Raw genomic sequence first — 20,735 nt, forward strand, 5'->3', positions numbered from 1 at the left:
ACGAGGTCAGTTCGGCCGCGCGTTCCGCCGTCGAGGGCGCCCAGGCCCCTCCGGCTCCCGGCCGCAGCCGCCCGGCTCAGCATCTGGCCAGCGCCCGCCCCGGCGCGAGGCTGGACGCGCAGACGGCGCCCGCGCCACGCGCCCGCCCCAGCCCGGGGCTCAGCCGGGAGGGCTGGTGGCGGGGACCGGCCGCGGGGGACAGGGCGGGGGCGGCCCACTGGGGGCGGGGCGGGCGGCAGCCTGGCGGGCGGGGCGAGCGCCGATTGGCCGGGAGCCGCCACGTGACCGGCCCCTTATAGGGCGTGGTGCGGGCGGTGGAGTCGGGTGCGGCGGCGGGGCCGGGCGAGGTCCGGTGCGGGTCCCGCGGCTCCGCTGCTGCTGCTCGGCTCCGGGCGCCTGGCTGTCGCGCCCAGCGCCCTCCCTGCCGGGGCCGCCGGGCCGGGGGATGCGCGCGGCGCCCGGGAACCATGGTCCGCTTCGGGGACGAGCTGGGCAGCCGCTATGGGGGCGCCGGCGGGGAGCGGGCTCGGGGCGGCGGGGCCGGCGGGGCGGGCGGCCCGGGCCCCGGGGGGCTGCAGCCGGGCCAGCGGGTGCTCTACAAGCAGTCGATCGCGCAGCGCGCGCGGACCATGGCGCTGTACAACCCCATCCCGGTCAAGCAGAACTGCTTCACCGTCAACCGCTCGCTCTTCGTCTTCAGCGAGGACAACGTCGTTCGCAAATACGCCAAGCGCATCACCGAGTGGCCATATCCTGCCGGGGGCCGGGCCGCGCGGGGGCCGGGGGACCGGCCGAGGTCGCGGGGACGGGCCGGGGTGCGGCGTCCGGCGTCGGCGCCCCGGCTGGCCTGGGTGGGGCGGCCTGGGCGGGGGGCCGGGGCCGGGGCGGGGGCTGGGGCGGGTCGCGTGCTGCGCCCAGTGGCCATCTTTCCCGGGGTCGGGAGGAGGGTGCGACCTGGGGAGAGGCGGATGGGGACGCGGCTCTCGGCGAGGAGGGGGCGGGGCGGGGCTCCGGGGCCCTCCGCGCGCCGCGTGTGCGTGTGTGTGAGTGCGCGCGCGCGCGTGGTCCTGGTGGCGGCGGCTGCGGGAGCGGGCTGGACGCTGGGTGGAGCCCCCTGTCCCTGGACTCGTCCCTTCGCTCCCTGGGTGTGGGTGCAGAGCGCGCGGCCAGCCTGGAGGGCACCCGAGGGCGAATCCGTGTCTGTGTAGGTGTGGGCGCCCCTGTGGACGCGAGCCCGGGCGCGTGCCTGGCTGCAGGTGCCTGCGTGTGTGTGCGGGCATTCCATGAACCCGGTGGTGCGCGTGCGTGCGTTCAGGACCCTGGGTACACGTATGTTCGAGTGCCTCTGTGGGTCCATGTGGCTACGTGTCCCCAGGTCGGGGTGTGCGCCTGCGCGGGGTCCTTCCTCCGGCCTCGCGCGGGGGGCGCAGTCCCCTCCCTTGGGTCGCGGGGAGCCGGGCGGAGCGGGGGCGCTGTCCGCGGTGCTGACGGCCGCCGGGACGTGCGGAGGGGCTGGCCGCGGACACTGCAGAGGCTCCGCCCCGAGGCGGCCTCGGGCTGAGGGCGGGGAGCACGGCGTGGGCTTCCCGCCGGCCCTTCCCAGCCCCTCCGGAGGGGGCCTGGCCGCGGCTGCTGCACTGCATGCCCCGCGCTCCGTGGGCCTCGGCCTTCGCGCCTACCTTCCCCCGTGGCGCCTCCTGGCCAGTCCTTAACCCACGCACTCCGTTTGAGTACATGATCCTGGCCACTATCATCGCCAACTGTATCGTGCTGGCACTGGAGCAGCACCTTCCCGACGGGGACAAGACGCCCATGTCTGAGCGGCTGGTGAGTGTGGTGGCGGCCGGGTGGCAGCCGCTTGCCCGATTCCACGACCCTCCAGGATCCGTGGGTCGTTTAGGTTCCTGGAGCAGGGTCATCCAGGTGGCTCCCTTCTTTTTGCGAGAACGCAAGCAGCGAACACCTCCCTCAGGGACGACAGGACTGGGGTAGCCAGCCCAGCCCCTGATAGGAAGGATGACTTGAGAGAGGCCACGTTGGCTAGCAGCTCCTCTGCCCTGGTCCACAGCCAACCCACACCCGGAATGGGCTGTCCAGATCCATGACCTTAACTCTTGATCCAAGAAACTAAGTGAAACCTAAGACAGGGAAGGGGCATTAGTAATGGCCCAGGGTCGGGAATGTCAGGGTCTCTGAGCACCCTGGTGAGGGGTGGCCTGGCTGCCACACTTTCCTGCAGGGCCGGTCCCTGTGGTAGGGACCTGGGTCTAGGGACTGTCCACTTGTCCTTCAGAGTTGTCTTTCCTGCTCTGCTTGGAATCCCTTCCCCTTAGGGCCACCCCTTCATATAGGAGGCACTCCTTCCCAGGCCTTCTTCCCAAACATCTTGAATCATTTTCACCCACTCCTGTCAAGAGCTCCACAGATCCCTGTGGTGTCCTCTATTGCACATGAGAATCAACAGTCTAGGGCAGGGTCTCTGGAGGGACAGAGACAGAGGAAGGGTGGTATTTGGAGCACTGAGCCCCATTTCAAAGGTAAGGCCTTGTCCCCTAGCCCCCCAGTCTTTCCTGCTGACCTGACCCTTTTGCTTGGGCTCGGTGTAGGCTCCTAGGCCTGAGAGATTGAGCCTCAAAGTGGGGAGGGGACTGGAGAGGGGGCCTGGGGCCTGGCTGCAGAGCTGCAGAGGTCCTAAGGTCCCTGAGAGACAGCCCACCTCCTGGGGGCATTGAGCATGGAGAGAGAATCCCTCTTTCCTGGTACCCTGGCAAGTGATGATTGACCCTCTCCATAGCTTCTCTTCCTAACTTCAGTGGGACAAGGCAGTAGGCTCACCGTAGGAGCCCTGAATGCCTCCCCTCCCTGCCATCCCAGGCCAGGGGTGGGGAAGGGAAGACAGAGTGAGGCTGACCTTGGGCAAGGCACCAAAAGACGGCAAGGAAGTGGACATCAGGGGACGGGAGGTTCCTGGAGCAGCCCTAAGCAGGCACTTGGAAGGCCAGGGTTGTGGGAGAGGAGAGGTATGAAGGAAGGCATGGCCGTGCCACCTGGCAAGAGTGGGTGTGGTCCCCGTGGGTGACTCTTACCCCATGTGGAGCTAGACAGGTCACTGGCCTCCTGTGGGCCTCATGTGCACACTGGTGTTGCGTGTGCTTGTGCAGAGCGTCTGTTCTGGAGGCCGGAGAAAAGGGTGAAAGTGAGAGCACGGAACCTCTGCCAGGCCACAGGGCGTGGCCGTGCCTCCAGGGAAGTCTGGCAGGGGTAGGGCCAGAAGGCAACGGGCCAAGAAATGGTGGGGGGCAGGGAGGCCAGCAGACAGCAGTTGGTCTCAGGCTTGTCCCTGGTGGGTGGCAGGTTCGAATGGGCCAGCCGGACATCTGAGCAAGTCTGAACTCCCGCTTTCCCGGTGAGGGAAGGTTTGCTTTTGGTGATGGGGGTGGGCCATTGGGAAGACAAGCAGAATGAGCCCAGCCTGGGCTGGGCCTAGAGGCCTGAGGAGCCCTCCTGACCTTAGTCCTGTGTGCAGACATAGGCCTTAGACTCCTGGTCGGAGAGAAGGCTGCACACACAGCAGGGCCTGGAGAGGAGGGGCTGTGGCAGCTTTGGCCTTCAGTCCAGGAGGCTTGTGCTGGTGCCAGGGGAGTAGGTTTGGGGCTTGGTGGTGCAAGGACAGCCTCTTCATTGTTTGCCAGCCTGGCCCAGGGTGGGGCCTCCACAGCTCCCTGTCTCTGGAGGCTCTGCTTCCCAGCCACCTATCAGCCTTTAGCCAGGACCCTCAGCTGGCAGTCCGACCCCACCTCTCCCCAAGCCAGCCCTCAAGAGAGGGGCTGGGGGAAGAGCCATGAAGAGAGGGACCTGGGGTGGGGCCACACCCCATCTCCCAGCTCTGGCCTGCTCTCTTATGTGTCCAGAAGCTCTCTGTGAAGATGTGTGTGTTCGAGCCAAGCTGTTCCCTGGGCCAGATGGTCAGCAGCCCCTTCCCTTGGGGAGAGGGGACCCTCCAACTTGGCTGGACCTAAAGCTTCCAGGGGATGATGTCTGTCATGAGTCAGCATCTGGGTAGCAGAATGGGAGAGCTGGGCTGCCCGGGCCCCTGGGGGCGGTAGCTTCCGCCAGGCACAGCTGGGAAGGCGGCCCAGGAGCAGGGGTTACCAGGTCAGAGAGGGAGAGCTCCTGAGGACCAGCTCCTTGGGGGAGGAAGGCACAGGGCGCTGGCCCTCAATGGGAGCCCATCTGGCTCTCCTGTCCCCTGCAGCCCCCAGGTGGCTGTCCTCCAGTCCTCCAGCACTGGCCCCTCTCTGGCAGGGCAGAGCCAGTTTCTGAAGGGCCTCCTGTGGCTTCCTGAGGGCAGGCCCTTCCCACTATCTGCTCACCTGCTTTTTGCAACAGCAGCCTTGGAGCACAGGTGTCCAGAGTCAGCACTCAGGCTATTTCTTAGGCCAACCCTCCCAGTGCACTCCCTTGGCCCAGTTCCCTGGGGCGCACCAGCACCAAAGCTCTCTATGCCACCCTCCCCCAGAGAGCGATGCTCCTGGTTACTTACTGCACTGTCTCTGCATGCCTCTGTGTGGCATCCTCGTCCCCAAGCTCCATGCAGCTTGTTTCCTGCCTTGCTCAGCACCAGAGGGGTCTGGCCCTTGTTGATGCTCTTGGCTGAGTGACAAGATTGCTTTGGTCACACTGTCCCCTCCACCTGGAATTCCTTTCCTTGCTGCCCAGCTGGATGCCTTACTCTCCAGAGGCTCCCTGAGGCTGGGCTGTATTTGTGCCCATCAAGATTTATATTTGCAAGTTATGATTATCCAGAAGATGTGTGCTGAATGACTAAGTGGGTCCTGGGTTGCACTCTAGGGACTTGGGGCATCATCCAGGCAACTTCTGTAGTGGTTGGAGCTCAGGACCAAACCCAGGTCGCTCAGGGTTTGAATATGGCTCTCTTTCCAACAAACTGTGAGTCTCCAGCCTAGACCCTGACCTCGCTGTGCCTGTTCCCTTTAGGAACAGGATGAGAACAGTGCTTAACACACGGGGCGGGGGCGTTGGATGGAGTATAGGAACGCTCACAAATGTTGTCAACTGCTGCAGGGCTTCGAGGGGTGGGCCGTCCCAGGACCCCTCCCCATTGTGACTGGGATGTCACTGGCTATGGGAGCAGGGCGGAGGAGCAGGCTGGCTAGAGGCAAGGGCCAAGTTGGAGATGTCTGTGGGTGGCGAGGCTGAGTGGGGAGTCAGAGCTGGGGCCATGGCTGCGGTGTGGCTGCTAGCCTCGGGGGTGGTGGCGATCCTCTCTCTGCTTCTCCCCAGGACGACACAGAGCCCTATTTTATTGGCATCTTCTGCTTTGAGGCGGGGATCAAGATCATAGCTCTGGGCTTTGTCTTCCACAAGGGCTCCTACCTGCGGAACGGCTGGAACGTCATGGACTTTGTGGTGGTTCTCACAGGGTAGGCGGCCAGGGCCCAGGGTGCGCCCTTGCTTGGGGCTGGGGGTTGGGCCGCAGTGTGCACGCCAGGCCGCGCGGGTGTGGCGGGTGCGGGCGGCTGCTGAGGACAGGCTGGCCGCCCCCCTCCCGCTCTGGGGCCGGGTTGTTGCCCGAGGGTGGCCGTCTTGGCTGAAGGGCCCACTGGCAGTGCTCGGTCCCAGGTGAGGCTGCTGCAGAGCCACAGGCCGGGCCCGCTGGCTCCGTGGGGGCGGGGCGAGGGGCGGGGCGAGGGGCGGGGCGGGGCTCCCGGGGCAGGGGCGGGGCTGTGGGCTCCAGCCTTGCCAACGTCCAAAGTCCGACGGACGTCCACGATCAGGGCCCAGGGCCGCAAGCGAGGTCGGCCAGCGGCGGCGGGAGGTGCGCTGGTTCCCGCCTGGGGAGCTCGCGGAAGCACATTCTTAGAGCAGGCGCTGCGCTGGGATGAGTTCGTGCGCCTGATGCGCTTCCTCAGTGTGTCCCACCCACTACGTTCCTCCCCGAATGGCCCCGGATAGTGACCGGTTTGTGGTTCCCAGAGCAGTCCAGGAGGACGGGCTCGGCGCAAGGCGAGGCAGGGCACCTCGCTTGTCGCCTGCGAGCCGGTCCCCTGGGTCCCTGTCTGTCCCTAGCCCTGGAGCAGAGCTGTTGCTTCTGCTCGGGTGCAGTGGCTGAGTGCTTGGGGAATTGGCTCCACAGGACCTGTTTGCACAGCGCAGGCCCCAGGGACCGCAGTCTCCTCTTCCCTGGGGCCTCGGTCCTCCTCCTCTCCTCCTCCTCGGAAAGACCCAGAGCCCAGATCAGGGGGAGGGAGCAGGCCTTGCCGTGGCCCCGAACACTCCTTCCCAAGGCTGGTGATTGTGAACATGGCCTCTGACCTTGTGCTGGGCTGAGCTGCCTTAGTGCAGTGAGCACGTGTGCAGAGGTGCTTTGGGCAGAAGGCAGGGATGGAGGAGGGCACAGCAGGTGCCCCAGGTCTGGGGCTCAGGCCTCCACGGGCTCCTGCGTGTGAGAGGACACAGATTGGCTAACTAGCCTCTGGGCTCCCGCAGACGGGCTCTCGGGGTGCCTGCCTGCCCTGTCCCTGTTTGCTCCAGGTGGTGATGGCTCGGCCGCAGTGTCTGGGCACCCCCAGTGAACATCAGGGAGCATCACTGAGCATCAGGAAGCATCAGGGAGCAACAGCGAGCATCGGGGAGCATCAGGGAGCATCAGCGAACATCAGGGAGCATTGGGGAGCATCAGGGAGCATCAGAGAGCAACAGGGAGCAACAGGGAGCATCAGGGCCTCTCAGCTGGCTGCTGTCTCGCAGGGATGGCACCGCTGACTGCTTGCCCTCTGTGCCAGAGCCCATGCACTTCCCTGCACCACCACCGATGGGATGGGTGCCTCTGGAATCTGAATTAGTAGGTTTTCTGCACCAGGGGCTGATTTCCCTTCCATGCTTCATAGTGACTGGGAAGGGAGCAGGAGTGGAAAGCCTTCTGCTGGGAGAAGTGGGGTTCTGAGGCAAGGTGGACGCAGCCCACAGCTGCCTGAGCCTGGGGCACTCCCACTCCCTGGTGGGGTGGTGTTGGTGAATTTGCCAAAATTCCTCTGAGGCCTGGTGGAGATCGCAGCCCTGTGGACGATGCTGGCGGGGGTGTGCAGGTGACTGTGGCCCAGTCCACGGGGCTCCGGGTAGGGTATCCAGGAGTGTCCCTGTGTATATTGCTCCCTCCCTCTAGGCATGCGTCCCTGAGGACAACAGTGCTTATTTTTCAGGGTGTCTCTGGAGCCTTGCTTGGGGTGACCCCCAGGAGGGGTCAGAGGAGAGCATCTGCTGAATTAACGGGTTACTGAAGCAGGGGTGCAGGGAACGGTCTGGGAGGTCTAGTCCTGCCCCTGGGAGGCCATCGAAGTGTAGAGTGTCTGGGCTTCTGGGAGCAAGGCAGGGAGGCAGAGCAGCCCCTGCTGACGCCCTGGCAGGACCCCTGGTCTTCTGAGAGATGCATCCTGCTTCTTTTTTTTTTTTAAATTCTCCCGCATCCTGCTTCCAGGTCAGGGGGCCGGTCCCTCCGTGGGGTTGTGCCCAGTGACGCACAGGAGGGTAGAGGATGGGCTCACCTTGGCCCCAGTGAGGGGTCCGCGGTCCTGCCCCTTCTTTGGAGACCCCTCTCTCTGTGCATTTGTTTTCTCTCTGATTTTTCTCTTTCTTGGGTCCCCTTCTCTCCTGCGCTCTGTCGTCCACTCACCCCTGTCTCTGCATCTCTGCCTCCTTCCCTTCTTCTCCCTGTTGTACTTCCTTGGTCCTGTCTCTGCCTTTCCCACCTACTCTCTCTCTCTACTCTCTCTGTCTCTGTCTTTTCCTCTTGTTCTTTCTTGCTCTTTTTCTCTTTCTGGCCTTGTTCTGCGTCTCTCCTCGGGGAGGCAGAGCCTCTGCTCTGTCTGCAGGAAGAGGGCCAGGGTTGGCACCAGTGGTTTCCAGGCTCCCTCTCTCTGCACATTGTCCCCAGAGGTGGCTCTAGGTTGGGAGCGGGCCCCTAGGTGGGGAGGGGGTCACCCGGGAGCCCAGAGTCGCACGGGGAACCTGAGCCCAGAGGCGCGGGGAACCTGCTCTGTTGCTCCTGCTTGCAGCTCACAGGGACTCATGCACCTGGGTGTGTTTGCACATGGGCATGTGCTAGAAGGAGGCCCCAGGTGCATTTTGGGCTGAGTGCTAGCCCGTGGGGAATCCAGGGAGTTACCCTGACCCAGCCGCCCCAGAGCTGAGGTCCCTGTGGGTGGCCATGGGAGGGGCATTACTTCTCATTACTTTGTTGTTTTTAATTAGGGTTTAGTTAATTGGCGCTCAGAGGGCTGGAGGCCCAGGGTGGGGAGGGGAGACTGGCTGGGGAGGCCTTGTTGCTTGGTGAAGCCCAGCTTGTCCCTCGAGGCCACCTGGGGACCCTGTGCTTCTGAGGCTGGTGAATAGGTCATGGGAGGAGCCTGGGGCGGGGTGGGGTCCTGACCTTGCCTCAGGAAACGCTCTCTCCCTCATACACCCACCTGTAAATCAAACCTAGCTTCACCCTTGGTGGTAGGGGGCACAGCACTTTGTCCTGGCTCCAGGGGAATGAGCTGAGGGCTGTCCTGCCTGTGGTCCTTCTGTCTGCTCTCTCGTCCACGCACCTGCCTGCTAATCATTTGTTGACCACCCAGCACTCATTTATGCAGAATTTGCTGAGCCTCTGCCAGACACTGGGGACACAGCAGTGGACAAAACCCCTGAGGCCTGTGGGCAGCTTTCCGGGGGGCACAGTCTCCCCAGACCTGCTGTTTCTCCTTATTGTGGATAGCCTTCCTAGAACATTACACTTCACTTAACGTGAGATGTTTCCTTGTGGCCCTCACGACCCCTGCCCCTGAATATATGACAATATATCACTGCATTTGCGGGTGGGGTGCCATAAAGATTACGCCATCCTTTAGTTCCCTGCATGCAAGAGGCAATAAGGGGTGCAGAGTGCGGCCTGGGAAGCTGCTGCGTGTGGGATGCTCGGGGGAATCCTCCACGGTGAGTTTGGAATGATGTGAGGGATGAGCCACCTAGATACTTAGGGAGGCTGTGGTGAAGGTGTCAGCGCAGGGCACAGGCGAACTGCTGGTCAAGACTAGGCAGGATCCTTGGGGAAGCCGCCCTCTGAGCCCAGGGACCTGAGTTTGTGGGTTGGGACTGGCCAGTGAGGTGGGTGGAGAACCCCAAGAGGAAAGTGGATGGTGTTTCAGGAAGGAGGAGCTCTTCTTGAACAGAAGCAGGAGGAGGATGCACAGTTGAGGATGGCATTCAGCAGCGTGCACGTGGTGGGCTCCTGACAGTGGCTTGCCGGGAAGTGCTCTTGCAGCAACGGAGGAGGGGTTCGTGGTGAGCACCTGTGGTGGCTCTTCTTTTCCAGGGTGTTTTGTAGCAAAGCAAGGCAGAAGCTGGGGTAGTAGCAGAAGGGAGATGAAGGGGCAGGATGAGGGCTGGAGCCTGTGGGCTCGTCCAGGAGGCAAGGACTAGCAGGGGACGTAGACAGCAAGTGCTGGAGAGACATCCTGGGTGGATGAGGGGAGGTGCCACCAGGGGGTGCAATGCGTAGGTGTCTGGGTCTCTCAGTGGGAAGCAGAGGTGGGGGTGCCCCCCCCCCCCCCCCCGGGCGGGGCGGGGGGAGGTGGAGCCAAGTGTGCCCTGGGCTGGCCTGTGAGGAAGCAGCGTCGGTGCACCGGGACTCAGACTGTTGTGTGACTGGTGAACTCGGAAGCAACACGTGGGCTAAGATGCGGTGCAGAGAGAAGGTTAGAGGCTGATGTACAAGGACCAATGGGGTGTGAGACAGGGAGGGACAGGGAGAGGGATGGCGAGACGGAGAGAATGGCTTCGTCCCATCTCCCACCTCCTCCTTGGCTTCCTCTCTGTGCACGTTCCCTCCTGTCCTCTGTGTGGAGCAGTCCACCCCCTCGTGCACTTGGAAGGTACTTGTCAAATGCTCTAGCTGCTAGGGACATGGTGATGACAGGGGGGCTGCCTTCTCCTGGGGGCGATGGTGAAGAGCAGTGGCGAGCACATGGCCTGGGCAGGTTGAGGATGAAGTTTGTCCCTCCGTGGGGGTCAGGAAGGTCCCTGAGAAGCACTTTGCTTTGCAGAGGAACAGGCAGGATGGGTGGGTCTCATGCAGGAGGCCGCGGGGCCATGGGGGGCTCTGGGCGCAGGGCTGGCTGGATATGCTGGGGTCTTGCACTGCGCTGCAGCTGGAGGGATCACTGGCCTGGTCCTGGTGCCCAGGAAACCCTGAGGCAACCCTGGTGTGGCACCTGTACCACAGCCCGTCTGTGTGTGACTTCCTGAGGCTGCCCCCTTCACTGTCTCCATCCTCCCAATCCCCTTCGAAGCCCCGCCACACCTTTGGTCCTAAGGGTTGATTCCAGCTGGTGTTCAGGGCGGGGGTGGGGGTAGGGTCCCCTCAGACCCCAGGGGCCTCTTCCTGCTGGCGGAGAGCCCAAATCTCCAAGCCCTGAGTATCCCTGCTCCTGCCATAGCCTCAGTCTGGTGCTTTCCTTGCTGGTCCTAGGGGACAGCAGAGAAATGTGTCCCAGCTCAGGTGGTTGGCTCCTCTAGGGGACCTTTCCAACCGCAGCTTCTCATTTTACTTCAAATTAAACTGGGATTTCTTTCCAGGACATGTAATTAGAGCTCAAGGTCCTGCCTCCCTGGACCGGGCCTCCTGTGGGAAGGGGAGGGGGAGTGGGCTGCAGTGCGTTGGGGTGGGGAGGGGAGTTTGGTCGTGTGGCCAGCCCTTGGCCACCAGTAGGCCTGCTGCTTCCTGTCAAGCAGGGGACATGAACAGCCTGCCTCCTGGCACCAAGGAGGCCTGGCTAAAGAAGGTGGTGAGGTGCAGGAGAGTGCTGTGGAGAGTGCTCCCCCCTGCCCTGGGTCAGAGGGGTCCAGAGGTGTGGACCCAGGTGAGCAGTGACTTGTGCATCCAAGTGTGGACACCAGGGAGCTGATGACAGGTGACTTCACACCTGAATACAGGGGGACCCTGTGTGTGAGTTTGAGATGACAAGAGACACCATATCTCAGTGCCCAGCAACAGTGGGTTTGGACGTGGGCTGCCCTGTGTGTGTCCGAGCCCTGGGTGCCGGAGCAGTGTCATGTCATGCCTGGTCAGGTTAGGTGGTTCCTGGGGGGGTCTCTATGCCTGGTCAGATCAGGGGGTTCCTGGGTGGGGGGGGTCTCTATACCTGGTCAGGTCAGAGTTCCTGGGGGGTCTCTATGCCTGGTCAGGTCAGGGGGTTCCTGGAGGGGTCTTTATGCCTGGTCAGGTCAGGGGGTTCCTGGGGGTCTCTATGCCTGGTCAGCTCAGGGAGTTCCTGGGGGGGTCTCTATGCCTGGTCTGGTCAGGGTAGTACCTGGTCAGGTTGGTGGTTGCTGAGTTGGTGCTGGGTCTGGTTGGGGGTTTGCTGGATTTTTTCTCCTTGTCTTCACCTGGGGCTGGAAACAGGCTCCTCAACATGTAGCTGGGACCAAGGGGAGGGGGGCTGAGCTCTAACAAGTGGTCCCCGGAGCAGCCGAAGGAGGCTGCTGAAGTCTCAGGTCCTCTAGGCAGCATCCAGGGGCATCACTGATGATCCAGACCTTTCTGTGGACCCCAGGGTGCTGTGGTATCATGGAGAAGTCCACCCCCAGAGTGGGCTGGGGATGGACCGGGCGAGGTGCTGTGTGCCCCCCCCCTTCCCGGTGCCTTCCTGTTGACTGTGGGCTCCTGGGGTCTGCTGGTCCCTGGGGCCAGGCCTGGAGCTCCGAGCTGGCTTATGTAACTGGAAGGAGGTGGGTAGGGTGGAATCCCGGCCTCCCTCAGCAGCACACGCCCCCGGGCTAGGTATTTATAGAGGACCGGCTCACTCCCCTCCGCTTGCCGCCTCTCATGTCTCCTCTCTCCTACTCCCCTTCCCCCTTCTTCCTCTGTTTTGGGGTTCTTCACGCTCTCTGGGGCTGGAAGCAGCCAGACCCAGGCCCCTTTTCAGGCGGTGCCCACAGAACCCCCCACTCCCGCCTTATGTCCAGCAGCATGGCTGAGGGGGCCACCAAGGGCCCAGTGATCCTGGGTAGGGCAGGGGATCCAGATCGTTGGCCCTCAGGAGCTGAGCTGTGCTGCGGGCAGCGGACTCCAGATTCAGGCTCTGGTCCTGGGGTGTCCTGAAAGTTGGCTGGGCCTAGGCCTTCCCATGTGTGGTGGGCATTGGAGGGCTTCTGGGCAGGAGCCTCAGGTCAGTGTGCAGATGCCTCGGGGGCCCTGCATGGCCTGGGAGCACCTTTTCCATGCCATCTAACACAGCAGCCTGAGGGAATATTGGCCCAGTCTCTGCAAACCTGCTGCCATGGAGCCCAGGGCAGAGATACAGCCAGCTGCTTCCTGGGCAGCTCTGTGGACAGAGAGTGAGGAGGTTTCATCCTGAGGGAGCCTTGGAGCCTCGGGGGTCAGACTTGGGGCCCCTCCACCCAGCTCCCATCAGGTTCCTCAGGGAGGGATGGAGGGGAGGTGGGTGGTGCAGCCTGGGGACATCAGTGGAGTTTTGGCTGCTGGGAGGGGATAGGGTGCTGGAAGGCGGCTTCTGGGAAGGGAGGGGACACAGCCAGGCTGCTCCGTCCTGGGTCTGGGGCTGGTGGGTTGGGGAGCCGCAACCAGAGTTCTGAGATGGGCTCCGAATTAGTTGTCAACCTTTCAGAAGAAAGAGCTTCGGGGCTCCTGGTGGCTCAGTTTGTGAGGTGTCTGATTCTTGACCTCAGGGTCCTGAGTTCAAGCTTCTCGTTGGGCTCTACCCTGGGCATGGAGCCAGCCTGCTGAAAAATAAAAAAAGAAGCAGAAGAAGGAACTTTTACATGAAAATCTGCATTTCCATCTGGCTTGGGAGAGGCCCAGAAGCCTCTGTTCCCTTGGGCTCCTGCAGGTCTGTGGCCTCCTATCCAGGCTCTGCTACCCCAGGCACCACAGTCCTGCCCACAGGGTCCCCCAGCACCCCCTGCTTCAGGCAGCTGCCCTCACCACCTCTTCTCACACTGGTGAGCCGGGAGCTGTGCATTCACACTGACGTAAGAATGGCTGTGAATGTCTTCTTGCTGCTGGGCCTGGGGCTGGTGGTGGCAGAGCCGGTGCAGAAGGGGGGACACTGAGCAGCTGCGCCCCCTGCCTCCCCGGCTCCTGGGCCATTCTCAGGCTGTACCACTGGGTTGAGCAGGGCTGGGTTTTTCCCGACCCTGTGCCTCCCTCCCCTGCCTGGGCCACCCCCCACCAATCTGCTGTCAGATGGACCTAGAGCACAGTGTTTCTCAGGAGGCCCTGGGCATCCTGCCACTTGCCCTGCCAGCGCCATCCTGCACCCCTCGCTGCTCCCCACTCAGCACCTGCTTTCCCAGCTTTGTACCTCGGCCTCCTCCCTGAGGAGACCCTCTAGGAGCCCCCACCACACCAGCCGGGGGGCGGGAGCTGGTGTGTCGGGCCCCCTGCCCCCCACCCCAGGTGATGGCGGGCCCTCTGTGGCTTCTCTCCAGCTCCTGCCCTATTCTCTGGCTTCATCCTTTGGCCCCACGAGGCACTCCATCCGGAGCTCCTCGACAGACCCATCTCTCCGCTCACAGACATGCTCCCTTGAAGGGCTGTGCGGGGTCAGCTTGGCAGGGGTGACTCAAGCGACAGACATTCATTGGAGGCTGCAGGGCTGAAACCAGGTGCTGACAGGGTTGGTTTGGGCTTGTGGACCGCCTACCTGTCGCGCTGTCCTCACGCGGTCTCCATGCACACCGAGAGGTCTCTGGTGTCTCTTCCTGTTCTCAGAGGACATGGGGTTCCTACAGAATTAGGGCCCAGTGTTGTGACCTCCACATGCAGTCACATTAGGGCGAGACTTCCATTTAGGGATTTGGTGGTGGGGGACACAGTTTCCGTTCCTCAGATGGTGCTTAGACCCCAGGCTCTTCTGTTCCTATCAGCCTCGTGCCCCATTGCTGATATGCTCACCCAATCCTGTGGGGTTGGAACCCAGCCTGGAGAGAGGGAGCCCACCTGAGCCCACGGGCACAGGGTGCTGTTGGGACTGCACACAGGCCTCTGTTTGCCACGGCTGGCGTGTGTGGCTGAACCTAATCCTCCTCCGGCCCTTTGCCCTTCCTCTGACAGTGGGCCCTGTCTTGTCCCCTGTGGGCATCTGCTCTGCGCCCCGAGCAAGCAGCAGCTGGGCGGGCCCCGTGAGCACTGCGGATGGGTGGGGCAAAGGGTGGGGGTGGGTGCTGGGCCTCCTCCCCCACCGGATGGTGCATTTCCTCCTTGGGGACCCAGGCGGGGTGGATGCAGAAGGGTTCCAGAGACCCCGGGTGGCCCCTGGCTCCTGAGAGCGACGAGGTGTCCTGAGCTGGCAGCTGCTCTGATACGATAGTCCTGCCGCTGTCGAGCCATGTGCCGCTATTAGCACCTCTGCTTGAAAAACTGAATATTTTGAGCTACTTGTAGATTCTCAATATACACAGACAGTGATGAGACGGAGGCACAAAATCCCAGGTGGACGTTTGTGCCTGGTGGCCCCATGGCCGTGCCACACTGGCCTTGGGCCTTGCCCTCCCTGGCCCCTTGGCAGTCACAAATCCATCCTCCATTTCCATAACGTTTTATTTTTTAGATTATTTATTATTTATTTTTATTTTTTAAAAAAGATTTTATTCATTTATTCATGAGAGAGAGGGAGAGACACAGGCAGAGAGAGGGAAAAGCAGACTCCACGCAGGGAGCCCGATGTGGGACTCCATCCCGGGACTCCAGGATCACGCCCTGGGCTGAAGGCAGGCGCCAAACCACTGAGCCACCCAGGGATCCCCCTGCATTTTTAAGAACATTATAGAAATTCAGCCACACCTTTGGGGACTGGCTTTCTTGGCCGAGGCAAAAGGGGAAGGTCTGAGAGGCATCCGTGGCTCCTGGTCTGTCTGACCGCTCACCTGCTCGAGGACACGGGGTTGCTTCCAGGTTTTGAAACAGCACAAGCAAGTTGCCATGCACATTCCTATGCAGGTTTTCGCGTGAACGTGTTTCCTCCGGGACGAATGCCCACGAGTGTGATGACCCAACTGCTATCGAGAGGTGGTATTATCTCACATTCTTTACGTTACCACTAGTAATGTGTGAAGGCTCTGGGTTCTCAGCATCCTCGCTGGCATGTGGTGTTGTCACCACTTTTTGTTTTAGCCATTCCAGTAGACACGCCATGAATCTCAGGGTGGTTTTGCTCTGCATTTCACCACCGACCAGTGGTGCTGGACAGCCTCTGCTGCATCTGTCTGCCCGTCTGTGTGTCCATTTCAGTGGAAATGGAATTGTTGGATGCCGGTCCGTTGTCAGGCATGTGACTTGCACGTACTTTCTCCCAATACGTAGATTATTTTTTCATTCTACAAAAGGGATTTTTGCAGAGCGGAAGACTGGAGGGTTAATGAAGTCCAGTTTACCAGCTTTTCTGTACATGGGCTGGGCTTGCAGTTTTAAGTCTAAGAACTCTTTGGCAACCCTCAGTCCTGAGGATTTTCTCCTCTGGTTTTTTGTGTGTGTGTGTGTTTTTTTTTTTTTTCCTACAAATTTTATTGTTTGACATGTCACTTTTAAATCTGTGACCTGAGTCGAGTTGGTTTTATATCAGGTTTGAAGAGGAGGCCGAGATACGTTTTTTCCCCTCCTGTCGATGGATGTCCAGTTGCTCCAAAACCATTTGTTGAAAAGGCTCTATTTCCTCCCTTAATTATTTTTTTCTTTTGTACTTCTGTCAAAAACAATCTGGGCATGATTGAGTGATGTGTTTGGGATTCTCTCTTCTGTGCCACCAACCTGTGCATCCAGCCCCACACCAGACTTGCGCCGTCTTCATTGCTGTGGTCTCGTAAAACTTAAAATCACGTAGACGCAGGCCCCCTACTTGCTTCTTTTTCTCCCCCAAATTGTTTTAGCTCTTCTTTTTTCTTTCCTTTCATATAAGATTTGGAACAATCTTGTCAATATATTCACAGATCTTGATAGGAGCTGTGTAAAACCGGTATGCTAATTTGAGAGAATGGACATCTTTCTTTCTGTTGCATCTTCGCATCCGTGAGCATGGTCTGTCTCTCCGTGTGAACCTTGTTCGACTTCCTTTACTCAGCATTTTGCAGTTTTCAAGATTCAGGTCCTGCGCATGTTTCGTAAGATTTACATCTAAGTTCTCTTGTGTTTTTGCTTGAGTGGAAGTGCAGTTGTATTCTGTTTTTGTTTTTATTTTATTGATTGATTGATTGATTGATTGATTGATTTTTGTATTCTGTTTTTAATTTTGGTTTCTACATGTCCATTGCCAGTATCTAGAAAGACAATAGATTTTTTAAACGCTTGTCTTCCATCCTGCAACCTTGCTGAATTCATTAGTTCTAGGGGATATTTTTTTTAAGGTATTTTGTAATTTTCTATGTAGACAACTATGTCGTTTGCAAGTAGAGACAGTTTTATTTCTTTTGTTCCAATCTGTTTGCCTCCTCACGGCTTTTCCCGCCTTCCCACACTCACAGGACAGAGGGCACCGTGCTGAGTAGGGGTAGAGACTGGACGTCTGTCTGGTTCCCCTCTCAGGAGGAAGACACTCAGACGTTCACGCTCAGCTTTGCAGGTGTCTGTGACTCAGGTGAGGCAGCTCCCCTCTGTTCCTATTTTTCTGAGGATGTTTGTTGTGAATCAGGGTCACATTTCATTAAATGTTCTTTCTGCATCAGATCTCGTGTTTTCTGGGCTCTGGGATATGGTGATCACAGCGATGGATTCTGCACACTGAACCAGCCTTGCCTTGTGGGGTAAATGTGGGCGTGGTTTGCACCTCTTTGTCACACCCTGCTGACGTCCCCATGCTGGTAGTTTGTGAAGGACTCTTGTATCTGTGTTCATGAGGGTTGGTGCTCTGCAGTTGTTTTGGGTTTGGTACCGTCTTGATCAGGTCTTACGTCAGGATACTGTGAGTCTGGAGCTCCCCTTGCCATCCTACTTTCTGGAAACCGTTGTGTAAAAATGCTGTGAACTCTTTAAATATTTGGTAGGATTCTGGGATGCCTGGGTGGCTCAGTGGTTGAGCGTCTGCCTTTGGCTCAGGGCGTGACCCCGGGGTCCTGGGATCAAGTCCCACATTGGGTTTCCTACATGGAGCCTGCTTCTCCCTCTGCCTGTGTCTCTGCCTCTCTCTCTGTGTTTCTCATGAATGAATAAAATATTTTTTAAAAATTGGTAGGATTCTGTGGTGAATCCAGTTGGGCCTGACGATTCCTTTTTTGGGAGTTTTAAAATTATGAATTCAACTTCCTTAACAATTAATGGGCTATTTTAATCGTGTCTCTCACATGGGGTGAGTTGTAGTGGTTTGTGCTGTTTAGGGGAGTGGCCCGCTTGGTCTCCACCGTCGGATTCCCGAGCGTGTGGCTGCTCCGTTCCTCGTGCACAGCCTGCCTCACCTCTTGGGACACCGTGCCCGTCTCTGTGTCCCCGTAGTCCCACTGGGAGTCATCATCCACTATGTGATTTCTTCAGAGAACCAGCTCTTAGTTTCATTCTCTCTCTCTCTCTTCTCAATTTCACTTACTCTGTCATTATTTCCTGCTTTTGGTCTGCGTTGGGCTTGTTTTACTCTCCCTCAGTTCTCGTGGTGGAACTTCGGTTAGTGACCCGAGATGTTTCCTGTCCTTTCCCGTGTGTGCCTGTCGTGTGAGGAGCCAGCCTCCCGCGCGGCCCAAGCTGCACCCACCCTTTCCACAGGCCGCGTGTTCCCGGGCACTGAGGCCCGCAGACTTCTCCTCGGACCCGCAGGCTTCGCGGCGTGCTGTGCAGCTTCCCGACGTCGGGACATTTTCCCGGGGCGTCGCCTTACGGGTCTCGGCTCTGGCTGCGCTGTGCTGCGTGCTCTGGGCCGCAGGCTGTCCCCTCTCAGGGCCGGGTCGGCGGGAGCCCGAGGTCCCGGGCGTCCTGGCTGCGTTTCAGTCCCCGTGGCCCCGCCTGGGTCGCGAGGGCGCTGCGGGCCCCTGTAACCCGGGCCGGGCCGGGTGCTGGCCTTTCCCGGCCGCCAGCTTCTGTCCGGCATCCTGCAGCCCTGTCGCTGGGCGCTGTGCGTCCGTCTCTGTCTCTGGTGTTTGATCTGCCCCGAAGCCGACATTGGCAGACACCCTGCGCCGCGCTGGCTTTCCCTGGCTCCATCAGCACAGTATGTCCTCTTCCACCTTTTTACCTCCAGCCTGTCCGTCTCATGACGTGCGAAGTGACTTTCCCGTGGACAGCCCGCAGGTGACTCATGATTGTTTATTCTCCTCGCCACCTCCTTTGTTTGACTTAGTTCAATTCCAAGCAGTGTGGTCATTGACCTTAGGACTCGAGTCCATTGTGTTTTTTGTTTCTGTTTGGCCTCCCTCTTTTATGTCTCTGATTTTCTTTTTCTTGTCTTCTCCTGGGCCACTTGAACAGATTTTGTAACGTATCTGTGTTTTCTTTTTTTTAAAGATTTTATTTATTTATTCATGAGGGACACAGAGAGCGAGGCAGAGACACAGGCAGAGGGAAAAGCAGGCTCCATGCAGGGAGCCCGATGGGGGACTCGATCTCAGGTCCCCAGGATCAGGTCCTGGGCTGAAGGCGGCACTAAACTGCTGAGCCACCCGAGCTTTATCTGTGTATTTTGAGTGTATTTTTAACGGTTGCTCCAAGTATTGCGTTATATACATAACTTATCCAGTCTGTTGATTTCACTAAGTCAGGTCAAGCATAGAATTTTTTTTTTAAGATTTTATTTATTTATTCATGAGAGACACACACACACTGAGAGGCAGAGACACAGGCAGAGGGAGAAGCAGGCTCCATGCAGGGAGCTGGATGTGAGACTCGATCCCAGGTCTCCAGGATCATGCCCTGGGCTGAAGGCAGCACTAAACCACCGAGCCACCCGGGCTGCCCCAAGCATAGAAATTTTCTGTACCTTTGAGTCCCATCACCCTCCTCCACTGGTAATATAACCACCTTACATATTTCCTGTGCTTGTGTGTGTGTGTGTTTTTAAGATTTTATTTATTCATGAAAGACAGAGAGAGAGAGAGGCAGAGACACACAGGCAGAGGGAGAAGCAGGCTCACGCCCTGGGCTGAAGGCAGGCGCCGAACCGCTGAGCCACCCAGGGATCCCCTGTGCTTGTGTTTAAGAGTTTTATTTTTATTTTTTATTTCTTATTTTTATTTTATTTTATATATATTTATTATTATTATTATTTTTTGTTTAAGAGTTTTAATTTATTTATTTGAAAGAGAGCAAGAGACTGCGTGTGTGAGCAGGGTGGGCGGGGGCAGAGGGAGAGGGATTCTCAAGCAGAATCCATGCCCAGTGGGGAACTTGACTCAGGGCTGATCTCATGACCCTGAGATGGTGATCTGAGCCAAAACCAAGAGCTGGACGCTCATCCCCCTGAGTCATCCAGGCGCCCCGTCCACTGCTTGTGTTGAGAACGGCTCTAACTTTGCTTCAACTGTCAAACATAACTTATAAGACTCAAAGAGAGAAAGAAATTGTGTGGTTTTTACCCTTATTTTAAATCTTTCCATTATGCCTCCTTCGGGGTGGCCAGTGATTCCTTGTTTCCATCATGTCCTTTCTGACTAGAGACTATTTTTTAAAAAAAAATTTATTTATTTATTCATGAGAGACACAGAGAGAGAGAGAAGCAGAGACACGGGCAGAGGGAGAAACAGGCTCCATGCAAGGAGCCTGACGTGGGATTTGATCTGGGTCTTCAGGATCACACCCCGGGCTGAAGGCAGGGGCTAAACCACTGAGCCACCCGGGCGTCCCAGACTAGAGACTATTTTTAAGTCATTCTTTTAGGGTAAGTGATGGATTTTCTAGGCATTTCTTCACCTGTCAATGTCCTGATTTCCTCATTCCTGAAAGATATTTTTGTTGGGTATTGGTGTCGGGTTGATACTTCTTTTTCTTCAGCACCAGGGAGTACTGGTGCCACTTCCTCCTCCTCCCCTTCCTTCTTCTCCCGCTTCTCCTCTTCCTCCTCCTCTTCCTTCTCCTTCCTCCTCTTCCTTCTTTTCCTCTTCATCCTCTTCCTCCTCGTCCTTCTCTTTCTCCTTCTCTTCCTCCTCCTCTTCCTCCTCCTTCTCCTCTTTCTCTTCCTCCTCCTTCTCCTCTTCCTCCTCCTCCTTCTCTTCCACTTCCTCCTCTTCAGCTTCCACTTCCTCCTCCTCCTCCTTTTCCTCCTCCTCTTCCTCCTCTTCCTTCTCCTTCCTCCTCCTCCTTCTTTTCCTCTTCATCCTCTTCCTCCTCCTCCTTCTCTTTCTCCTCCACTTCCTCCCTCTCCTCCTCTTTCTCCTCCTCCTCCTTCTCCTTCTTCCTATTTCCTCTATTTGGATGTTGAGCCCATCCTGTTAGCTTCTCATTTTGGTTGTTGTATTTTTCAGTTATAAATTTAAAAAAATATTTATTTATTCATTGTTTATTATTTTATTTTTTTAAAAAAGATTTTATTTATTTCATGAGAGACACAGAGGGAGAAGCAGGCTCCTAGTGGGGAGCCTGATGTGGGACTTGATCCTAGGACCCCAGGGTCATGACCTGAGCCACCCAGGCACCCTATTTATTATTTTAGAGAGAGAGCACATGCGAGAAGGGAGGGGCAGAGGGAGAGGCAGAAACTCTCAAGCAGATTCCTTGCTGAGCACAGAGCCTAACATGGCTCCATCTC

At 58.3% G+C, this 20,735-nt stretch overlaps 1 protein-coding gene across 4 annotated transcripts in view; it reads left to right on the forward strand.

The window, feature by feature from the left end:
- The first annotated feature begins 354 nt into the window (after window positions 1–354).
- The window catches only part of CACNA1B (calcium voltage-gated channel subunit alpha1 B), a 195,677-nt gene continuing 175,296 nt past the window's right edge, over window positions 355–20,735 (forward strand). For 3 of the 4 annotated variants that reach the window (XM_077851627.1, XM_077851628.1, XM_077851629.1), the window contains exons 1-3: window positions 453–747; window positions 1,721–1,827; window positions 5,305–5,444. In XM_077851627.1, the coding sequence (XP_077707753.1) occupies window positions 468–747; window positions 1,721–1,827; window positions 5,305–5,444 (527 nt within the window). In that variant the 5' untranslated portion in view covers window positions 453–467. Of the gene's footprint in view, window positions 748–1,720; window positions 1,828–5,304; window positions 5,445–20,735 lie in introns of all 4 variants that reach the window. The other variant, XM_077851631.1, reaches the window with a different exon arrangement.

The sequence above is a fragment of the Canis aureus genome, chromosome 16, assembly GCF_053574225.1.
Source record: "Canis aureus isolate CA01 chromosome 16, VMU_Caureus_v.1.0, whole genome shotgun sequence".
Lineage (NCBI taxonomy): Eukaryota > Metazoa > Chordata > Mammalia > Carnivora > Canidae > Canis > Canis aureus.